General features: G+C 38.0%; 1 protein-coding gene across 2 annotated transcripts in view; it reads left to right on the top strand.

The window, feature by feature from the left end:
* LOC108427160 (protein unc-13 homolog A) overlaps positions 1–21,596 on the top strand; it is an 84,675-nt gene that overhangs the window by 57,951 nt on the left and 5,128 nt on the right. Inside the window, exons 21-39 of one of the 2 annotated variants that reach the window (XM_017697119.2) lie at positions 156–319; positions 1,850–2,003; positions 2,486–2,554; positions 2,898–2,987; positions 3,133–3,267; positions 4,852–4,979; positions 5,199–5,284; positions 5,854–5,980; positions 7,433–7,529; positions 7,996–8,139; positions 9,356–9,433; positions 9,947–10,024; positions 12,117–12,205; positions 13,736–13,885; positions 14,841–14,964; positions 15,658–15,714; positions 16,374–16,454; positions 18,524–18,671; positions 20,564–20,620. In XM_017697119.2, the coding sequence (XP_017552608.1) occupies positions 156–319; positions 1,850–2,003; positions 2,486–2,554; positions 2,898–2,987; positions 3,133–3,267; positions 4,852–4,979; positions 5,199–5,284; positions 5,854–5,980; positions 7,433–7,529; positions 7,996–8,139; positions 9,356–9,433; positions 9,947–10,024; positions 12,117–12,205; positions 13,736–13,885; positions 14,841–14,964; positions 15,658–15,714; positions 16,374–16,454; positions 18,524–18,671; positions 20,564–20,620 (2,056 nt within the window). The remainder of the gene's footprint in view (positions 1–155; positions 320–1,849; positions 2,004–2,485; positions 2,555–2,897; positions 2,988–3,132; positions 3,268–4,851; positions 4,980–5,198; positions 5,285–5,853; positions 5,981–7,432; positions 7,530–7,995; positions 8,140–9,355; positions 9,434–9,946; positions 10,025–12,116; positions 12,206–13,735; positions 13,886–14,840; positions 14,965–15,657; positions 15,715–16,373; positions 16,455–18,523; positions 18,672–20,563; positions 20,621–21,596) is intronic. The other variant, XM_017697120.2, reaches the window with a different exon arrangement.

Here is a 21,596-nt window from a genome sequence, read left to right as displayed (position 1 = left end):
CTACATTCAGTGGATAACTAAAGATGTCAATATGTCTTGAATGATCGACTAAACTTGAGGTAAGGGAGACTGTGAGAATTAGATTTTTTAAAAATCTGTCCTAGTGTTGATGGAGGGTTTCTTGAGGGTCTTATTGGCAGTGTTGCTATCTCCAGCACCTGTTCCATTACACCACTGAAGAGCAGAATAGCGGTGTGGTGAAGATTCCAGACGCTAAAGGAGACGATGCCTGGAAGGTTTACTTCGAGGAGACGGCACAGGAGATTGTGGATGAGTTTGCCATGAGATACGGAGTGGAGTCCATCTACCAGGCTATGACGTAAGCAATTGAGGGAGATGTAAAAAAATGAAAATTAATAATTGGGGGGGTTGTTGTGGTGTTACAATGTTTTCCTGATCATATAATCATAATACAGATATCTCTTGTGTTTTCCTCTGCCTTCTTTTCGTCCTTTTCATTATACAATGGTTCATGAAAAAAGATTATTTTGAACAAACCTGACAGGGTTGTAGCTGTTTCCTATAAACCATTTCAGTGAACAGAGAGAATAGTGTCATGCATGAATACATTCATCAGGCCTTACTGTGTCTTGCAAGTTGCACCAAAAATATAAAATGAATATTAAATATTTAAATGAATATTTCTCAAACTGTACTAAGATTTTAGAATCTTTTGAATAATAATAATAATAATAATAATAATATGTTTAAGTTATTGTTTATTGAATTGTGGACCTCCACAAGTCTGGTACATCACTGGGAGCAAGCACCTGAAGGTACCATGTTCATCTGTTCAAATGATAACATTCAAGTTTAAACACCATGAAACCATGCAGCCATCACACTGTTCAGAAAGGAGACACAGTCTGTCTCCTAGATGAATGTACAGGACTTTGGTGTGAAGAACAACAACAAACAACCTTGTGAGGAGGCTGGAGGTACAAAAGTATTTCTATCAACAATAAAACATGCTTTATTTTGACATGATCTGAAAGCCCTCAGTAAAAAAGAAGCAACTGCCCCAAAATGGCCATAAAAAAACAGATTGCAGTTTGTAAATGGACATGAGGACAAACATCTTATTATTTGGAGAAATGTCCTCTGGTCTCATCAAACAAAAATGGAACTGTTTGGCTCTAATGACAAGGAGCACCATCCCACCTGTGAAGCATGAGGGTGGCAGCATCAAGTTGTGCTTTGCAGCAGGAGGGACTGGAGCACTTCACAAAATAGATGGCATTATGAGGAAAATTATGTGCAGAAAGCAACATCCCAAGACATCAGCCAGGAAGTTAAAACTTGGGTGCAAATGGGTCTTCTAAATGTACAATGACCTCAAGCATACCTCCAAAGTTGTGGCAAAATGGCTTAAGGACAACAAAGTGAAGGTAATGGAGTTCAACACTGAGCTCAATCTCATAGAAAATTTATTTGCAGAACTGAAACAGTGTGTGTGAGCAAGGAGCCCTACAAACCTGACTCAGTTAAACCAGGTCTGTCAGGAGGAATGGGCTAAAATGTCCCAAGTTAAACATTTTAAAGGCAATTCTAACAAATACTTACCACATGTATGTAAACCTCTGAGCCACTGAGAATGTGATGAAAGTAATAAAAGGTGAAATAAATGGTCTCTAGTATTACTTTGACATTTCACATTCTTAAAATAAAGTAGTAATCATAACTGACCTAATAAAAGGAATGTGTACTGGGATTAAATGTCAGGAATTGTGAAAAGCTGAGTTTAGATGAATGTAACTAAGGTGTATGTTAACTTATGACTCCAACTGTACTGCTGGATTACGTCTTTTTATTAAAAGGCTCAGCCAGAGTGCTCTGTACATGTTTGCAGGCACTTTGCATGTTTGTCTTCGAAGTACATGTGTCCTGGCGTTCCAGCCGTGATGAGCACCCTCCTCGCCAACATCAATGCTTACTATGCTCACACCACCCAGTCCTCCAACAACGTGTCTGCCTCTGACCGTTTCGCTGCATCCAACTTTGGGGTACATTACTTTTATATCATCATAATCGAGTAAACTTTAGAACTCATGTAACTCATCAAATAGCTTTATTTTCCACTGTATTTCATTATTGCAACTGTTAGAAAGAAATAAATGCATTCAAAATATAAATGGTTGCATCACCTCAACATAAAATGTAACTGTTTGTTAATGTCAACATATCTATAGTTGGTATGAGAGACTAAGACATTTATTTGACTTACAAACTGAAGACACGTTGACATTCATGTTGGGGTAACAAACATGCTGATTTTACCATATTTAAATAATGGAAATGTGTGGTCATATTCATTTTTGTGACTCTTTACATCTGGGTAAAGTATAGGAATCACAGCTTTTTTATTCTGTATTTTATACATTAGTTCAGGCTTTAAATTCTACTATATACAGTACATAAAGGTTCAGTGTCATTATCTGGGGTTGTTTGTTAGCTTGTTCTTATTGTATGTTGGTGTGTCCTGCAGAAAGAGAGGTTTGTGAAGCTGCTGGATCAACTGCACAACTCCCTGAGGATTGACCTTTCCATGTACAGGGTACTGATTCAATACACACCACCAGAGATATCATAACAATCACCTAACAACATCCTAGTATCCATCTTCAATAACATAGCAGTCACATAGCAACACTCTAGAAACCACCTGTAATAACATGAACTACTGAACTACATGCTAGCAACCACATAAGACACCATGGCAACCACCCTTAGCAACCTTAGCATCTTCCTGGGATAAAATGGCAATCATCTAGCAACTGCCTAGTAACACCGTTATCAACCTCCTTGGATACCTTAGTAACACCATAGCAACCACCTGGGATACCATAGCTACTCCTCATAAGGGTGCTTTCTTCTGTGTATGTGTGTGTGTATTGCAGAATAATTTCCCTGCCAGTAGTCCTGAGAGGCTGCAGGATCTGAAGTCTACTGTGGATCTTCTCACCAGCATCACCTTCTTCAGGATGAAGGTTTGTGTTACAGTGAACAACACATAAGCACAGATATTTGAGCCTTAAAATTGTTCTCTGGGTAACTTCATAAGGCAAGCAAGGAACATTCCTAACTTAGCATCTGATAATGTATGTCTTAACATCTGTGTGTTTGTGTGTGCAGGTCCAGGAGCTGCAGAGTCCTCCTCGTGCGAGTCAGGTGGTTAAAGATTGCGTGAAGGCCTGTCTGAACTCTACGTATGAATACATCTTCAACAACTGCCATGAGCTCTACAGCCGAGAATATCAGACTGACCCGGTTAGTGTGCGAGACTATGTTTGCATGTGTTCATGTGCGTAATACCCATTAGGGTGACTGCTCAGAGTTGCTGGGTGAAACCATTTATTTAACAATCCTGACTTTGAAGTTTCTCTAGAATGGAGCATTTCACATCAGACCCCTCTCAATGACTTTTTCTTTACATTTTAAACATTTATTTAGGCAGAACTTTTGAAAAAAAAATCAGTTCGATTCCCATTTGAGGCAATAATAACTGAAAGTATGAGTTCCTTTTATGTACCTTCTACTATTAAGGAAACATTTTCTAAACTTTCATGAGTCATTAGTCTAAATATTATATGCCTTCTATGTTTATTTATGTTTTAAATTGTATTTGCTAGTGTTCAAAGCTTTCTGGGACATGTCATTAGGTTATGAGATATTAATAGTTCAGCAGGAGTGCTTATTCTCTATTGTTTTCTTGTCTTGCTTTGTTGCTTATATAATACATTTTAATTGTTGACTTATTTAATGCAGAGCTGTTTGTAGAAATACTCAAGAGTTATTTGATGCAGAGAATTATGTAAGGGACTGATTTCCTCTCCTCCTGCTGAGCGTTAATTAGTAGCAGTAGCTGAGATTTGTTTCATGCAGGCATGTGTTTGCGCAGGTGTAAGTGGCAGGAATGTTTTTGAATTGCTCCAGAGCTGATTGGTTTTACACTGATTCAGGAGTGTGCAGGTGTTTGATGCAGAGTTTTAGAGTCTCATGAGTCGAGCCATTCACCTCCGGCCCAAGGCTACACAGCAGTTTTTCACCACTTTCATGCTCAAGTTGTCATGGTGATTCCACCACAGGCGACTTTTTTATTCAGCAGCAGCAGGCAGAGAACAGGGAGCCTCTGATGGACATTTTTTTTAAGAAAATAAAATATTGATCATTGGGCTGGCATGGCAGTTATGAACAGCTGCAATGTTTCTCTTCTCTTTTCTTCTCTTCATCTCTTCTCTTTTTGTTTTCTCTCTTCCTCTTCTCATTTTCTCTTTCTCTTCTTTTCTCTTCTGTTATCTTCTCTCTTCTTGCTTTCTCTTCTCTGCTCCTTTTTTATCTCTTATCGCTTTCTCTTTTCTTCTGTGCTCTTTCTCTTCTCATTTTCTCTTTTTCTCTTCTCATTTTCTTTTTCTCTTCTCTTCTTGCTTTCTCTTCTCTGTTTCTCTTCTTTTGATGTCTTCTCATTTTCTTTTTCTCTTGTCATTTTATTTTTTCTTTTCATTTTCTTTTTCTCTTCTTTTCTCATTTCTTTTTCTTCTCTTCTCTACTCTCCTTTTGATCTCTTTTCATTTTCTCTTTTTCTTGTCTTCTCATTTTCTCATCTTCCTCTTCTTTCTTTTCTTTTGTCATCTTTTTCTCTTCTCTTCTCATCTCCTCTCAAGATAGCAAAATGCTAAAACTTAATACCAAATAAGTAAAATAAGTTTTTTTTTTATTTATTACCTGAACTGTATCAGATGTTCAATCTGTGTGTGTGTGTGTGTGTGTGTGTGTGTGTGTGTGTGTGTGTGTGTGTGTGTGTGTGTGTGTGTGTGTGTGTGTGTGTGTGTGTGTGTGTGCGTGCATTTCCAGTCTAAAAGTGTCCCTCCAGAGGAGCAGGGCCCAAGCGTCAAAAACCTAGACTTCTGGTCCAAACTCATTACCCTTATTGTTTCCATTATAGAAGAGGACAAGAACTCCTACACACCTTGTCTTAACCAGTGAGTGTTTGCGTATAATCAGAGGTTTGTGTAAAATGTATGTTGTAATTGATTTCAGATTTCTTTATTCACTATCACTAAATCACTATCACTTTATTCACTATCACTAAATCCTTAATATTAGACTTGATAGGAGACACACAGTAGCTATTTGTATTTGTTGTTTTGTTTTTGAGAAAACATTAACAGACTACACTACGCATTACCCCTTTTTTACAGGTTCCCTCAGGAGCTGAATGTGGGGAAAATTAGTGCTGAGGTAATGTGGAACATGTTCGCTCAGGACATGAAGTATGCCATGGAAGGTGAGGACTGCTGTAGTCACTGCTTTAGACATTATTTATGAATATGCAGTATGCACTGAGGATGAGGCTGGCTAGAAGATGACTAATGCAGATTATACGTGGAAAACAATAAGCTATAGTGTCTAACTGTATGTCAACAAGAGTATCAACAAAGGTTGGTGTTTCAAGTGGCCGTTAGTACACATGTGTAAAACCCCAGCAATGCTGCGTTGCCTGACACACTTGTGCCAGTCCAACATACCAAATTGTTAATATCACTGCTGTCCACCACCCAAATAATATCTGGTCAGTGGTAGTCCAGTGGTGGTCCCTTTCCACTGAGGTACCAAATAAAGAGTGGTCAACAAACTGTGTAGTAACAGACTAATGAGTTGTGAAATATATAAGGCATAGATCATACTTTATGGCCAAATCAGTTGTAAGCCTTTCAGTCCTGCTGGTAAAGTTGCAGGTGCTGCTGCCCCTGCGGATTCCTCTCCATCTGTGCTTTCTTTATTGCTACGCTTTTCCTGAGCATGTCGCTGCTTTAAGTGCAATCTGTCCTGATGGACTGATGTTGTCTGTTTTAGAGCATGAAAAGCACCGGCTGTGTAAGAGTGCAGATTACATGAACCTTCACTTCAAAGTCAAGTGGCTATACAATGAATACTGCAAGGAGCTGCCCTGCTTCCAAGACCGTGTGCCAGAGTACCCGGCGTAAGTACTGTCAAATCCTTCTGAAATACTCTAAATCTTCTCTGCATACTGAAGTACTCCCTGTTAGAATGGTGAACCCTACAGGAAGATGTACAGTGTTTTGTTGATGGATGGATGGATGGATGGATGGATAGATGGATAGATGGATGGATGGATGTTTGTTAGTTTGATTGTTAGTTTTTTAGTAGGTTAGATTGATAGATACACATTCACATACACTAGATACACTAGCCCAACTAGAATATAATATCTACAGAAAGTACTACAAATCATAGTCCCATGTACTTCTGTGGACACAGTTATTAATTAGGGCTGTACAATATGGAAATAACTAGCAATGTTCAATATAACTTGCAACGATATGAGAAGCGATAAATAATTGTTAAGATAGCGTGCCTGACTCTGCCTGACTGGATGTGCCGCAAGTAGAGACTTTTTTTGCTGTGTAAAAAGAAATATAACTCTCCTTTAAGAAAATGCAAAAAATACAAAATTACAAAAGCACCATTGAGCGAATAAAAAATAATGAAATATTAAAATCTACTTACATCAGAACTACAAGCACTTTTTGTGCAATGAACAAGGACACAGTCACTGATGTTCAGCACCGCCTTGTGCAGAATTTGTAGCCCGTGAAACATGAATGAGTTTGAGGAGCTTCAGTCTAAAAACAAGATTCCCTGAATAGATTTATAGCCCACTATAGACCCTTATAAATTATCTACAGATGTTCAAATTGTTAACAAATTAAACTGAAACTCAATTGCTTCTAAATGATTGGGTTAAGCGTTAGGACTTGGACCAGGATTAGGTCTAGGACCAGGGTTGGGTTTAGGTTTTGGGTTGAGGTTAAGGTTAGGATTAGGATTAGAGCCAGGTTTAGAGTTAAAGACAATTGTGGTCAATTTAGTAAATATGTAGTTGAATGTAACTCGAATAAATTAAGTATCTACAAAGTATCTAATACATATTTAATATCTTAAAAAACTAATTTATGATGACATAGATTGTTGCTTCCTATATTTTACCATACATTCTGTGCATTTACACAAAGCACTGAGAGTGAGAGTGGTGATCATGTTTGGAGCATTTTTACAGGCTAATAGGGATAGGGTTGTTTTTGAGCTGTGAATGTGTGTCTTTTGTAACTGACTTGGGAGAGCAGGCTTCAAGCCCAGCACAGAAATAATTCGATCCCACTCTCTCATCACAGCCCTTAATGGTGTGTTTATTGCAGAAACTCAAATATGATTTATTTTGCAATCCCAGTTAAAATCATTTAGCAAATTGCTTCTAATGCATCTTGTTACATTACTATACACTACAGAGCAGCAATTTCTGTCCTTTTGTACTATTTCTTTAGAAAACTTCAAGCTGTATACTTTGACATGACCATGGTTGCAGTAATTACAATAATAATATAATTTAGTGACAATTGACTGTCTCTAATAGGTGGTTTGAGCCTTTTGTGATTCTCTGGTTGGATGAAAATGAAGAAGTATCTAAGGATTTCCTGCATGGTGCCCTGGTGAGGGATGCAAAGGATGGGGTAAATATCACACCTCTATTTATTTAACAGGTTATTGTTTATATTTATGCATGATCTGATGTTCATTACTTTGATATTATAATGACTCTATATGGATTATATTGATTATAATTAATTATAATAATTAACCTAGTTGTTACAATATATCATATGCTGAAATTTTTCACATGTAACAAGAAATAAGTGTTTGCCCTTAGAGCCACATGTGTCTGGCAATAGATCTGACTCTAAAGTCCTGTTCACAATACTTATGAATCTTTGCCAAATGGTCAAAATATATCAAAGTTTTAAAGATGTTATTAATTTGTCAAATAATTTCTTTCTATTGATCCAAGCAGTTTTATGATTCCTTTAAGGTCTCCTGTTCTAGGTCCTTCTACTCAATGTTTCTTCACATCACTCTCTCTCTCTCTCTCTCTCTCTCTCTCTCTCTCTCTCTCTCTCTCTCTCTCTCTTCTCTCTGCAGTTCCAGCAGACGTCAGAGCATGCCCTGTTCTCTTGCTCTGTAGTGGATGTTTTCTCTCAACTCAATCAGAGCTTTGAAATTATTCGGAAGTTGGAGTGCCCTGACCCTCAAATTGTTGGCAATTACATGAAGAGATTTGCAAAGGTGCTGCTTTATGCTTTATTGAGCTACAGCATACAGCCTACTGTTGGGTTTACGCCAAGTTTTGTCATGCTACATTTGGGTGAGGCATTGTGTTGGCCTACAGTCAGAATTGGACAGAATTTTATTGGGCTACAGTCAGGTTTAGACCAAATCTTATCAGGCTGTGGGCAATTTGGGACAGAATTGTTCTAGCTTACAGTAACATTTGGACATAAGTTTGTCGGTCTACCACTATACAGAGACATAATTTGTCCAGAATGCAGTTGGGTGTAAACAGAAAGGAAAGTGCTACTCCAGCATTTTTCCCTAATTTCTGTTTCCAGGTGCATATCATGCTGTTAAACATCATGGTCAGTAATTTTGAGTGAACTAGTACTGAAATTTGTGCTGGCCTCAAATCATACTCAACAGAATTTTGTTGGGCTGCACTCAAGTTCGGGTACAAAATTAGGCAGTGTTTCTGTAGTTAGACTGGGACACAATATTAGCAGTCTATATTCAGGTCTGGTTCAAAATTTCAGACCTTCTTTTGTACTTCATGGCTTGGCTAAGGAAACCACAGTTATCGACATTTTAATTAATTGATGAATTGTGATTTGTTTAATTAATTTCACTGAACTTTACACTTAAAAGGAGAATAATAATTCAATTATTAATATGTAAACAGTCATTCAGAATGAAAATGCTCTGTTGTGGAGTCAGAATTGTTCACAGTGGTGATGATAGGAAGCTTATGTCTGTTGTGTTTAATGGCTCTAAAGGCTAATTGACAGAAGTTAAGAATATGTTGCCTGGAGCCTGAAACATTGTTTTATGTTCATTTTGAGAAAATAACTTTAAAACTTACATTTATAAGTGCATTCATTCATTAGTTGTTAGGCAAAATAGCACCCAATTAAAATACATTTTTCAGTTTTACCAATATTTTACCATTTTCAGCATTACATATTAAAACCCACATGACACATATAGGTTCACTAGTCATCTTACATAGTAAACAAAATGGCTATTGTTGAGTTGTAGACATGGCAAGCCCTGATTCCTATCACCATCACTTTAAAGAAACCAGAAATTCCCTATTATTCAGAATTTTGCATCAAAATCAATTGGAATGAAATTGTTTACCTCTCAATCATTAAATTATACAGGTTTTTTTTTAAACCAGTCAAATCCTCCTTTAACATATCTCTTACTCTTGTTTTCTCTCCCCTTTCAGACTATCGGAACTGTACTTCTGTCTTATGCTGATATCATTGCCAAGGACTTCCCCAGCCACTGTAATAAGGAGAAAGTGGTATGTGGGTTTTGTGTGTTTGCATGTGTGTGTGTGTCTGTGTGTATGTATGTGTTTTGTCATGCTTTTCTCTGTTTTTTTTTCTTTCTCTTTACTTTGAAAAGAGTGAAACAGCTTTTATGATGTTTGATTAGTCTGGAAAAGGTATCTGTGTGTTTAATTGAGTGGGGATGGAGTAATTAGCTGAATGTAGTCAGCATGGTCTGAGAGGAATTGGCCCCAGTAGACATGCACACACACACACATCCTGTTCAGCTCACACAGCTAAGTGAAACTCTAATTGATTTCCAGCCCACTGTGGTGCATAGGCTGCTGGGAATTTGGTCTTATCAGTGTGTGTTTAAGTACTCTGATAATTTTCAGCAGGACACAGCATGAATTTACTGCTTGAAGTAGATAGTGATTTTGTGTTCCTCTGTGTGCCTCAGGGTTGGAGTGTGCTTGTGTGTATGTTTTAATTATGTTTTAATAGGTGAGTTTAATCATAAATTTCCTCTGTTTTCTTATAATCAGCCTTGCATCATCATTAATAACATCCAACAGCTGAGAGTGCAGTTGGAGAAGATGTTCGAGGCCATGGGAGGCAAAGATGTGAGTGCGTGCACAGTATTCCAAAACCTCATGTAGTTCTCATATAGTAGTCCAAATCTTCATATAGTCCTCATCTAGAACTCACAATTCTTATGTAATCCGCATGTGAAATTTTGAATCCTCATGTAGCACTAAACTGAGATTCCCAATCCTAATCAACTTTCACTTTGCACAGGCACAAAAAGGTTAACCTAGCAACGGCCACTTGATTGGCCAAGGGCGTTTTCCCTAGGGTCCTGGACCAGCATTTTCCTGCACTGTGGATTGGCTAATGTGACAAATGATCATGATGCACTGGATCTCCTAACAGTGTGCTGTGTCCAATCATGGTGACAGCTTTTAACAGTTGTAAATTCTGTTTATACAGTGGCATTCTTTTTTTCCCTCCATTTCACATATCAACTATCAACTAAAATGAATTATTTCATTGAAAATAGTGAAGTTTTTTCTAGTGAAGTTATTTATTTTTCATCCATGGTACATCCTGAATCAATTAAGGGGTGAGTGAATACTGTATGTTTAAAAAGGATGGTTCTTCAAGGGTTCTTTAGTAAATAAAATTGTTCTTTATAGAACCATGAACACTCAAAGAACCCTGTGGATCATGAAGATTTTCTTCAGATCGATGGAAAATGTGCATGAATGTGTTACAGATGGTTCTAGATAGCACCCAAAAGGTTTCTTTTATTGTTACAAGATTGGCATCATAACAATAAAAGAGCCATTCTATGTAGAACCGTTTTCAAAAAGGATTAAGAACCCTTGAAGAACTATATTTTTAAGTGTGTACCTATGGCTGCTTCATTGTAAACAGTGTTATTTTGAAGTCCCAGGGAACATAGTGTAAAATATTAAGAGTATTTGCATGATGTTAAAATTGTGTGTTGTGTGTTTAATTTGGTAACAAATTCATATATTTTTTTTTCCTTCTGAAATTCTAGTCCTATCTCTGAAATAACAACTTAAACAGATTTACAGCTTAATTTGTATATTTTTGACTGAAGATTTCATAAAATAATTGTTTAGAGATAGAATTCACTAACTGCCCCAAAAGATTCTATTACAGATGTGTTTTGAATGCATAGCTTTTCTGTTCTGTTCAGGTCCAGGAAAACATGTTGAACCTATTGCTCATGGTGGTTTATTGTACCCTACAGATGCAGCAGATACAGATTAGTTTGAAAAATGTGGGACTGTTTAAATGTCTTCTTATTAGTCCTCAGTTTCCTTTGCAAGAGAAGCTGTTTCTATAGAAGTTTCATATCTCAGCTCCACTAGTGCACTTGGAGTGGGGACTGCCTCCTGTGCTAGTTGTTGATTTATCTTTCACTTCCCTCCATAATACGCCATCACTCCAGCTCCCTGTTGAGCACTTAAATCTTTCTGTCATTTACCAGTCTCTCCCTCTCTCGTCTATCCATCCTGCCCTCTTTCCTGAGTCACCCTACAGTAAAACTCCTTCTCAGTCTGCCTCTTCCAAAACCTCTTAGTCATTCCCTCCTCCGCAGCAAAGCCTCTGGTCCACCTGTTACCCACTGACACTTGCCGCATAGTAATTATTGCATGACACACCATTTAATGCCTATCAGGCCCCTCCATGGGATGGCACATTAATTTCACAGCAGATCAAAACATTTACTGTGTATTACTCCATTTATGACTGATATCCTAATCTTCTCCTGAGAATTAATTCTCTGCATGCTTACAATGTTGACTGAATAATGAACTGCATTTGATGGATGACACATGCACTTAGACAAATAATGAATATTCAAAAGCACTCTCGCAATAACTTGTAACTTACTGATATTGTGAATGTATATTGGCCAATTATTCATTCGGTGGAGAGCAAACAAATGCATGGTACCTCGTTCTGTTTTAACCTCTCTTGGCTAACTGGCTGTTTCTGCTTCAAATTCCTGGAAAGTCAGCAAAGCCTGAATATTTAGTACACTGACGGGAATCTGTGGCTGACATGCTGAAGAGATTTACCGTTGCTAATGTGCTGTTGCTTCCTGGGAGTGATGTGCTTTGCATTTCAATGCTATTTTGGCAATGGCCATGATGCCATCTGTGTGTGCCTTTTTCACAGCTAAACGTGGAGGCCAGTGACTTCCTGAAGGAGCTGCAGGTCAAACTCAATAACGTGATGGATGACCTCAGCAGGATCTTTGCAGTCAGGTGGGTCCTGCTGTAAAGCTTAGTGTGCACTTCACAACTGTTAGATTCTTAACAGATTTCAAAAACAGACAGCATCACCCACTTAACATCAGTCTTTGGCAGAGTTTCCTGATGTTTTGTTGGCAAGATGAGGGTATTGCACACATAAAGCATTTTAGCCTCAAAAGAGTCCAAATCTACATGTTATTACATGATTCAAACAAAGCTGGAACCAGACCTGTTTGTTCTTTTATGCACACACAAGAAGAAAAATTAAACATTCGAAAATATTGGAAGGCCTCCGATTACTCTGGAGCTAGATCATCAGATCATCCATGCCTGAGATACGACCTGGAAAATTGCTTCCATTTGTGAACGCTTGTCAGAAGGTGCAAATCGTGGTTAATAGTGGGCTTTAAATCGTTTATTGGAGGCCTGACTTAAGAGACGCTTAGTTTTAACAAATGTGATTCATATAGGACTGTCACAATTACTTGACTGAAAAAAATGAGGGCCATTTAACAGTAAGAAACTGTCTTGTTGTTGACTTGTTGCTTTGTTAAGTTGTTTGGCTTTTTTTATTGAAAAAAATCATACTAAATTTAGAAGTAAGATTAGATTTACTGATATAAATAATAACGGCAGCCCTACATTGATGTAATGGCATGCTGAGAATTTCTTTGTGCGCTGTAGTCAACTCATCAACTAAATAAAAAGCTCTTCTGTATCAGTTGTGACAGACCAGCAAAGCACTAAACCATGCAGTGAATGTTTGGTTTGGTTTTCCTGAACAGTTTGAAACCCTAAGAGTAATTAAAGCAGCATTTCAGGTAAAAAAATCAAATGGCAAATCTAGATGGTCACCCAAGACCTCTTTGGTGTCTTTGATGTTTGCTTCTTTAGGTTTGCACTGGAACTTCAGTCGAGTATAGCTAACAAGTTATGGAAAGTTGTGCCCTATCAATTAATCCGGTTCAGACTACATACTCAGCCTGCACTGAATTCTAATTTCAAGTAATTTCAAATAGACCTGCATGCATGGCTTCTGACATTGTAGAACATACTGTCTGTAAATTATATACAAATGTACACCCAAAATGAAAGCTTCAGGATTGCTGCTACTGCTATTAATGTACTTTTTATAATTTTTTGACACATTTTTGTCCAGTAAACATGTGATGATTAAGGCATGCTGTTTGTACAGTGCTAATTACTGAGATATAAGCTTCTATTAGCTACATTAGCCTCATTGCTGCTGTGCAAAAATAAAGCACTTCAAACATAGGGAAAGGGGGACATTGTGTAAGTTAGAATTTTTGTGAAACTGTTGCTTTAATGAAAAATACATCTTTGTTTACTAAAAAAATTCCATACAGAATCATCCATGTTTGTTTTATACAATGAGAAATTGCTCAGGCTAGAATTGCCTGATTTGCATACATCAGTTTGTACCCACATCCTTGACCTCACACATCCAGAGCACTTCAGTTAACTGTGAGTCCTCTCGCCATAGTGGGTACGTCTGTGTGTCCGTGTGTGTGTGTGCTACAGTTTCCAGCCCCACATTGAAGTGAGTGTAAGGCAGATGGGGGATATCCTGAGCCAGGTGAAGGGGGCAAACGTTCCTGCTAACGGCAACGGCAGCCTCACACAGGATGCCGACAACGTCCTGCAGCCCATCATGGATTTCCTTGACAGCAAGTGAGAAAGTACACACCCACATAAACCAGTGATCACGTCTACAGGCTTTAACTGTTCTAGGTTTCTCCTGCCACATATCTTGATACGGCTTTTTACATTTCGATTATTCATTCAAAAAATGATTGATACATCGTACCTAATTGAAACAAGCAAAGACTTTTTGTCAAAAACGCAGATCCTTCCTATGAATGCTACATTTGCCTGTTCTCTTAGTAGAACAGGAAATATTTTGTTATGATTTTAGTGTAAAGAAAAAGTATTACGATCGTTTTCATTTTTTATGGAGCCCTGCTGGTGACATCCTGTATAAATAAAAATGCGTGGCCACAACTTAGTGAAGCGTGGGACCAAGATCCTAATGTGTGGCCACAACTTAGTAAGGCATGGGAATGAGATCCTAATGCATTGCCACGACTTAGTAAAGTACGTGAACGAGATCCTAATGCATGGCCACAACTTAGTAAGGCATGAGAATGAGATCCTAATGCTTGACCACACCTTAGTAAGGAGTAGGAATGAGATCCTAATGCATGGCCATGACTTTGTAAGGTGTGATTTTTCACTTGCCTTACTGAGTCATGGCCACAATTATCTCATTTCCACAGCTTACTAAGTCATTGTCACGCATTTGGATCTCGTTTTCACATATTAATAAGGCGTGGTCATACATCATTTTTATTTAATTTAGATGTCACCAGTAGGGCTCAAAATTATTGATACAGAATGTAGATGTAATTTATTGCATAAGTAACAAATGATGTAATTAGATAATTAAAGTCAAATAGTACATAAAAATTATCATCCGTATATCTGGACTATCCAGATCTGTAGACTTTTAAAATAATAGCTTAAGAAATAGTTTGTTGTTTGTTTCTGTCAAACTGTAAGTGTAAATTCACTCTCTGCCCCTCTTTATCTACCTCTCTGCCTCTTGCCCTCTCTCTCTCTCTCTCAGTCTGACATTGTTTGCTAAAATCTGTGAGAAGACAGTTCTGAAGCGTGTCCTCAAAGAGCTGTGGAAGCTGGTTATGAACACCATGGAGAAAACCATCGTTCTTCCCCAACTTACAGACCAAACGGTGAGGGTTCCTCTCCTAACACACTGTCAAACACACGCACTTGTGTTTTATCATTAAATTACATCTTGATGCACAAGAGTTCCTTTGTGTATGTAATGTTTGATGATGATGGATTAGCAGGTGCTGTATGTCAGCATGATCCAGCCCATCAGCAAGTTCTCAGTGGGCCTTCAGCAGATGCAGAATACTGAGAAAGACTCAGCTCTCTACTTTCACTCCTTCTGTGATACACCTACACATACATGCGCACAAAACATGGAGATTGAAAACCTGCTGCCCAAGCAGCTGTAATCCTGAGTGTCCGCCAGCATGCTGAACCCACATGGTCTCTTCTGGTAAAAAGCTCTGGCAGCTGAGAGATCGAATTGCACCATTACAAGAATGGGAGCATAAATATGATACGGTGGGCAGAGAGGCCGGAAAAAAGCTCTTGTTGCTTCCTGTCTTTCAGCGCTACAAGAGGAGATGGGTTTCTGATCTAATGCAGTCTAGAGTTAGTGTTAGGTCAAGCTCTGTGGGAGGAGAGAGAGAGTGGGCTGTGTGAGTTTGAGTGTGTAAGTGTTTGAAGCTGCATTGCTCATGGAGTTCCTTTTGAGTGTCTGAGTGTATGCATTATGATTTTCATATGCTAAACACTTTTCCACTATCATTCCTCTGACCAGCATTTTTAATAGCTGATTCCTCTATTTTCAGGGCACGCAGCTCATCTTTAATGCTGCTAAAGAGTTGGGCCAGCTCTCCAAGCTGAAGGTAAACATGCTAAGTCATATACCCAAATAATAAACATTGGGGATGCACCAATATGGAAATTGTGGGCTCATGCCAATGTTCAGTGTTTGTCCTGTACATATCTGCCAGTGCTGGTAGCAATACATCAGTATGTATAAAATATAGACATTGGGACTAAACCTACCTGGATTAGCATTACAGAGAAATATAACAATTATTCCTGTAGGGTTATAGATGCAGTAAAATAAAGGAAATGGTGATATTTCAGTTTTGAAATCTATTTCAAATTTATTTATTTATTTATCAAATCTATTTATTTTGAATAAATATTGGTTTGAAGTATCATGCATCCTTAATAAAAATCCAGCAAAGCCTATATTTAGTATATGTTTTATCTTCAGTGCATCATGAAACTGCAGTTCGGTTCAATTATGTTGATATGAGTCGTATACACTGAACACCTGCATATGAGAATAACATTTAGCTAAATAATGGAATATAGACAATAAAACAATATTATTGTGGCCAAGAAATGTATGTAATCATTTCTCCAAAATAAGTGCAGCTGAATCACACTAATTAATAACGAATGTATATTAAATGTACATTTTATTATAAAACATTTGGAATAATGTAAATAAAATCTCATCATACTGACTTGTTTTCTGTTCGGCATTTAGGAGCACATGGTGCGAGAGGAGGCCAAGGCACTCACCCCAAAACAGTGTGCTGTCATTGAGTTGGCACTGGACACCATAAAGGTGAACACATACAACTCTCTTCACACACAATCATACGTTCAAGTTCACATCACAGTTGATTCTACACTGAGCACTGAAACTGTGCTTGAATGATTGCAGGGCTGTACAGTGCAATAGTGTCTGAGAAGCGATTCCAGTGCAAATACAAAAACAATCACAGTTGCACATGAACCCTGTGTATGCGTGCATTCATGATAGAAATATGTCTTAAATTATGAAGCAGGTTATGTTCCAGCGTTTATGGTAGTTGTAGTTCATCAGCTACTTCAAAGATATTTAATTGGTAGTATTGGTGAGCAAAAATTAATGACACATGAAATGCACATGTAGTATAGAAAGTCCAAAACATGTTCAGGGGCTGTAATATCATATGTATTGTGAGCAGTGATCAAGGATTTAACCATTTGCCTGTTGAAAAAAACGAAGTCAGCCCAAAGACGACTTTGGATTCAATAGATGAGACACCATACAAGTGCAAGTACAGCCTTTGTTATCTTTTGACTATATCCTTTTTTTTTTAATTCACTGATTCATTTATAAATCACATGTTAAATAATGTTGAGCAATGCAGGTCCTGCACTAATAAACTACCTCGCTGTGAGTGTGCAAACATGGGTGCATCCATGAGATCCCACTACTGTGGGAATTCCTCATTTTCAGTGACACATGCAAAAGTACCTGCAGCTGTAATAGCATGCTGTGTGGGGAAACTGTATTGTTGAGTCCCTCAAGGTTCAGTCTTAGGACCTTTGCTTTTCTCTTTGTACATGCTACCTCTAGGGGATGTCATTAGGAAGCATAGTGTACATTTTCATAGCTATGCTGATGACACCCAGCTATACATTTCTATTCCTTCTGAAGATCAAGACTCTGTAGACAGACTAACCAGCTGCATGTCAGATATTTCTCAGGGGATGTCGCAAAATTGTCTACAAATAAATAATTAAAAAGCAGAAATATTGATAATTGGTACAGAAACTCAGAGAAAAATGATTTATGAGAAACCTGGTTCTTTAGCTTCTTACGCCAAACCTGAAGTACAAAACCTGGATGTGATCTTTGACTCTGAGCTGTTTTATCCTGCATGTAAACACAGCCACTAAAGCTTTTTATCATTTAAGAAATATCGCTAAAGTTAAGCCTTTTCTCTCTTAGGGCGATGCAGAGAAACTTGTTCATGCGTTTTTTACAAGCAGACTTGACTGCTGTATTGCTCTTCTCACTGGACTTCCTAAGAAACCTATACATGCCTTACAACTCATACAAAAATTAGCAGCATCCTAACAGAAACAAAAAAGAGAGATCTGATCACTCCAGTTTTGAAAGAACTGCACTGGCTGCCTGTATCATTCAGGATAGATTTCAAGGTTCTGCTACTAGTCTTTAAAGCTCAAAACAACCTAGCACCTGCTTACATCATAGAGTGTCTGTCTGTCTATGTTCCGGTACGTAATCTAAGATCTACAGATAGTGGCCTTCCACAGACACCCTCTGTAAAATACAGAAAACAAGGAGAGGCCTCTTTCAGTTATTATGCATCTAATCTGTGGAACTTAACTCCACCATTTATTAGACAGTCAAGCTCAGTGCTCACTTTTAAGAAGCATCTAAAGTATCCCTTTAAGTTACCATTTAGTTAAAACTCTACGTCTTGTTGTGTTTATCTTGTAATTTAATCTTTTTCATTTTCTTCTGATTCTCTTCTATAACTATGTTTTATTACCTGTCAGTAAAGCACTTGGAGCTGCCACTGGCATGAAAAGTGCTATATTAATAAAATTATTTATTATTGTTGTTGTTGTTGTTGTTGTTGTTGTTGTTGTTGTTGCTGCTGCTGCTGCTGTTGTTGTTGTGGAGACGATTAATTACATTAACTACTGTACATTACTCAAAATAAAAATAAATATATTTCCATTCGTTTTCTGTTTTTTCATCAAATGCTGAATGGTACCACTTATTGTACCACACTGTTTAGAAGTACTATGATAGTTACATACAGCCCTAGACAATGTTTGTGAATTCATTCTGAGATAAGGCACTGAAAATGTGTGTGTCTTTGTGTATAACAGCAATACTTCCACGCTGGCGGGGTGGGTCTGAAGAAGACGTTTTTGGAGAAAAGCCCAGACCTGCAGTCTCTGCGCTACGCTCTCTCACTCTACACGCAGGCTACGGACAAACTCATTAGGAAATTCGTCCAGTCACAGCACACTCAGGGTACATCTCTGTCCACACCCCTCTGTCTGCATTTGTACACTTCACTAATCTCTTTTATCTCTTTTATAGGTCTGTGTACTCTACCCATCTCTTTCTCCCTCTTCCCCTCTCTCACTCTCACTCTGTCTCTCTCTCCTTTTAATTTTGTCCTTATCTCTCTCCCTTTCTCTTCCTCTTTCTCTTCCCCCTCTCCCTCTTTCTCTCTCTCTCCTTTTATTTAAAGGGTTTTCCGTGCACCTTTTTTACAACCCCAATTCCAATGAAGTTGGGACGTTGTGTAAAACATAAATAAAAACAGAATATGATGATTTGCAAATCCTTTTCAACCTATATTCAATTCAATACACTACAAAGACAAGATATTTAATGTTCAAATGGATAAACTTTATTGTTTTTTGCAAATATTCACTCATTTTGAATTTGATGCCTGCAACACATTCCAAAGAAGTTGGGACTTGGGCAACAAAAGACTGGAAAAAGACTGTCCGGATTGTTATCAGCGCAAAGTTCAAAAGCCAGCATCTCTGATGGTGTGGGGGTGTGTTAGTGCCCATGGCATGGGTAACTTGCACATCTGTGAAGGCACCATTAATGCTGAAAGGTACATACAGGTTTTGGAGCAACATATGCTGCCATTCAAGCAACGTCTTTTTCAGGGACGTCCCTGCTTATTTCAGCAAGACAATGCCAAGCCACATTCTGCATGCATTACAACAGTGTGGCTTCATAGTAAAAAGAGTGCAGGTACTAGACTGGCCTGTTGAGCAACTGAAGTTGTACATCAAGCAAGAATGGGAAGGAATTCCACCTACAAAGCTTCAACAACTAGTGTCCTCAGTTCCCAAATGCTTATTGAGTGTTGTTAAAAGGAAAGGTGATGTAACACAGTGGTAAACATGCCCCTGTCCCAACTTCTTTGGAACGTGTTGCAGGCATCAAATTCAAAATGAGTGAATATTTGCAAAAACAACATTAAATTAAATATAATTAAATTTAACAACATTAAATATCTTGTCTTTGTAGTGTATTCAATTGAATATAGGTTGAAAAGGATTTGCAATTCATCGTATTCTGTTTTTATTTATGTTTTACACAACGTCCCAACTTCATTGGAATTGGGGTTGTAAGTACATTTTGAAAATGTGCATAAAATAAAATGGAAAAGCCATAAAGAAAAGCCTCCATGTTGTAAAATAAGTTTTTACGCTTGGGTGAGGGGGAATAGTTGTATTATGTTTTAAGCAGAAATGTTAAAAAATGTGAAGGAAATAGATTTTGTGAATAAGCGATGATGTAGTATTTGGCATTACATGCCCCAGTGGTGTTCGCAGGGATTTGGTGGGTGACAGTGAAGTGGGACAGTGACATCAACGCTTATTATAAGGCCCACTACCTGCTCCACTCTGTGTCCTATTTAGAGCTAACAGAGGGCTGCCAAAACTGCCGAGAGCTAATAAAGATGTGAATCCCTCCATTGTATATGCCGCACATGGTGAACTGGATGCTTGGCTCACACTGCGCATCACAGGATCTCATGTTATCTTCAGGAATTTTCACAAAACAGTAGTAGATGAAAACTTAATTTGTATTTTCTTTTACAGACTTTCTGGAAATTTTTTACTTAAAATTTGAAAACATGAACGGAAATTACACTTCTCGCTCCCTATATCTCTTTATCTCTTTCTCTCTCTCTGTCTTCCCTTCTCCTTTGTCTCTCTCTGTCTCTCTAGCTCACTATGCCACTACTGTTTGTCCACTCCAAACTGTGTGTTGTTTGTGTTTTTTGTGTTCAGATGTTACTCTAAGTACTTATCCTCTCTCTCTTTCTCTCTCTCTCTCGCTCGTCTTCTCCTTCTTCCTCCTTCCTTTCTGTCACTTTGTCTCTCTGCTAGTCCATGGAGGTAAAGGGGTGAGGTTTACCCCCACTGAGGATGTGTACCCAGAGAAGGGTACGTCTCTAAAGGGCTCTGGGCACACAGGGCTGCTCCCTGCATGAGCATGACTGCACTTAAACAAAGACCTCATTCACATTCATGTATGCAAACGAGGTGTTTGCATATTTGTGTATGCATGTTAAGTAATTATGTTAATTGGGTCTAGCTCAGTGGCCTGCGTCCCACCATCACAGCTGTTGCAGTGGAGGTGCCAGTGCACAGGACACAGAAGACATATTGCACAGCTGTGGAATACAGTACACTGAGCTTTTGTGTAATATTTTGAATTCTGACCAGCAGTGAGCGCATATTTCACTGCACAATTCAGTTTGCTTACACTACTGTAGAATTATTTTTTTAAAATACATGCATATGTGCATTTTTACATCTCTTTACATCATAAGCCTCAGGTTAAGTCAAGTCAAGCTTTATTTTCATTCACACAGCCATACGTTTAGGGAGGAATGATTTTGGTCTGTAGATACATTACAGCAATAGGGCTGAAACACAGATTGTCTTTAAACTGAAATCACTATCTGAAAGAGTGCAGTTTTCATATTGCAGGAGCTGCAGTTTTTTTATAGCCTTCAGCGTTGTCTTAGCAGTTTTAATTGAGAAAATAATAACCAAATACAATGAGCTTGACCAATCAAAAGCCACGCCCTTGTGCTGTGATAGTACAACCACAATTAACAGGCGGTATGTTCAGCATTTAAGCCTGAAGACAGAAAAAGTAGATATTCTGGACTTTTTGGCCAAAAAACATCTGCATCTTAAATTATAGAAAATAATCTTTATTTAAATTGCAATATTGGTCATAAAATTCACAATTAGGTGTCTTGCTGTTTATTAAGTGTAGGACAATAAACAGTAAAACAAAACAAATGGACAGTCATTAACAGCAGTATTTCTGTTTTTGATGCAATGATCAATGACAGTCAGTCAATGTAAACTGTGTAACCGCAGTCTTTAGCAGCAAAAGAAGAGATTA

The sequence above is a fragment of the Pygocentrus nattereri genome, chromosome 19, assembly GCF_015220715.1.
Source record: "Pygocentrus nattereri isolate fPygNat1 chromosome 19, fPygNat1.pri, whole genome shotgun sequence".
Lineage (NCBI taxonomy): Eukaryota > Metazoa > Chordata > Actinopteri > Characiformes > Serrasalmidae > Pygocentrus > Pygocentrus nattereri.
The sequence above is the reverse complement of the archived record's forward strand: the minus strand, read 5'-3'. Positions and strand labels throughout refer to the sequence as shown.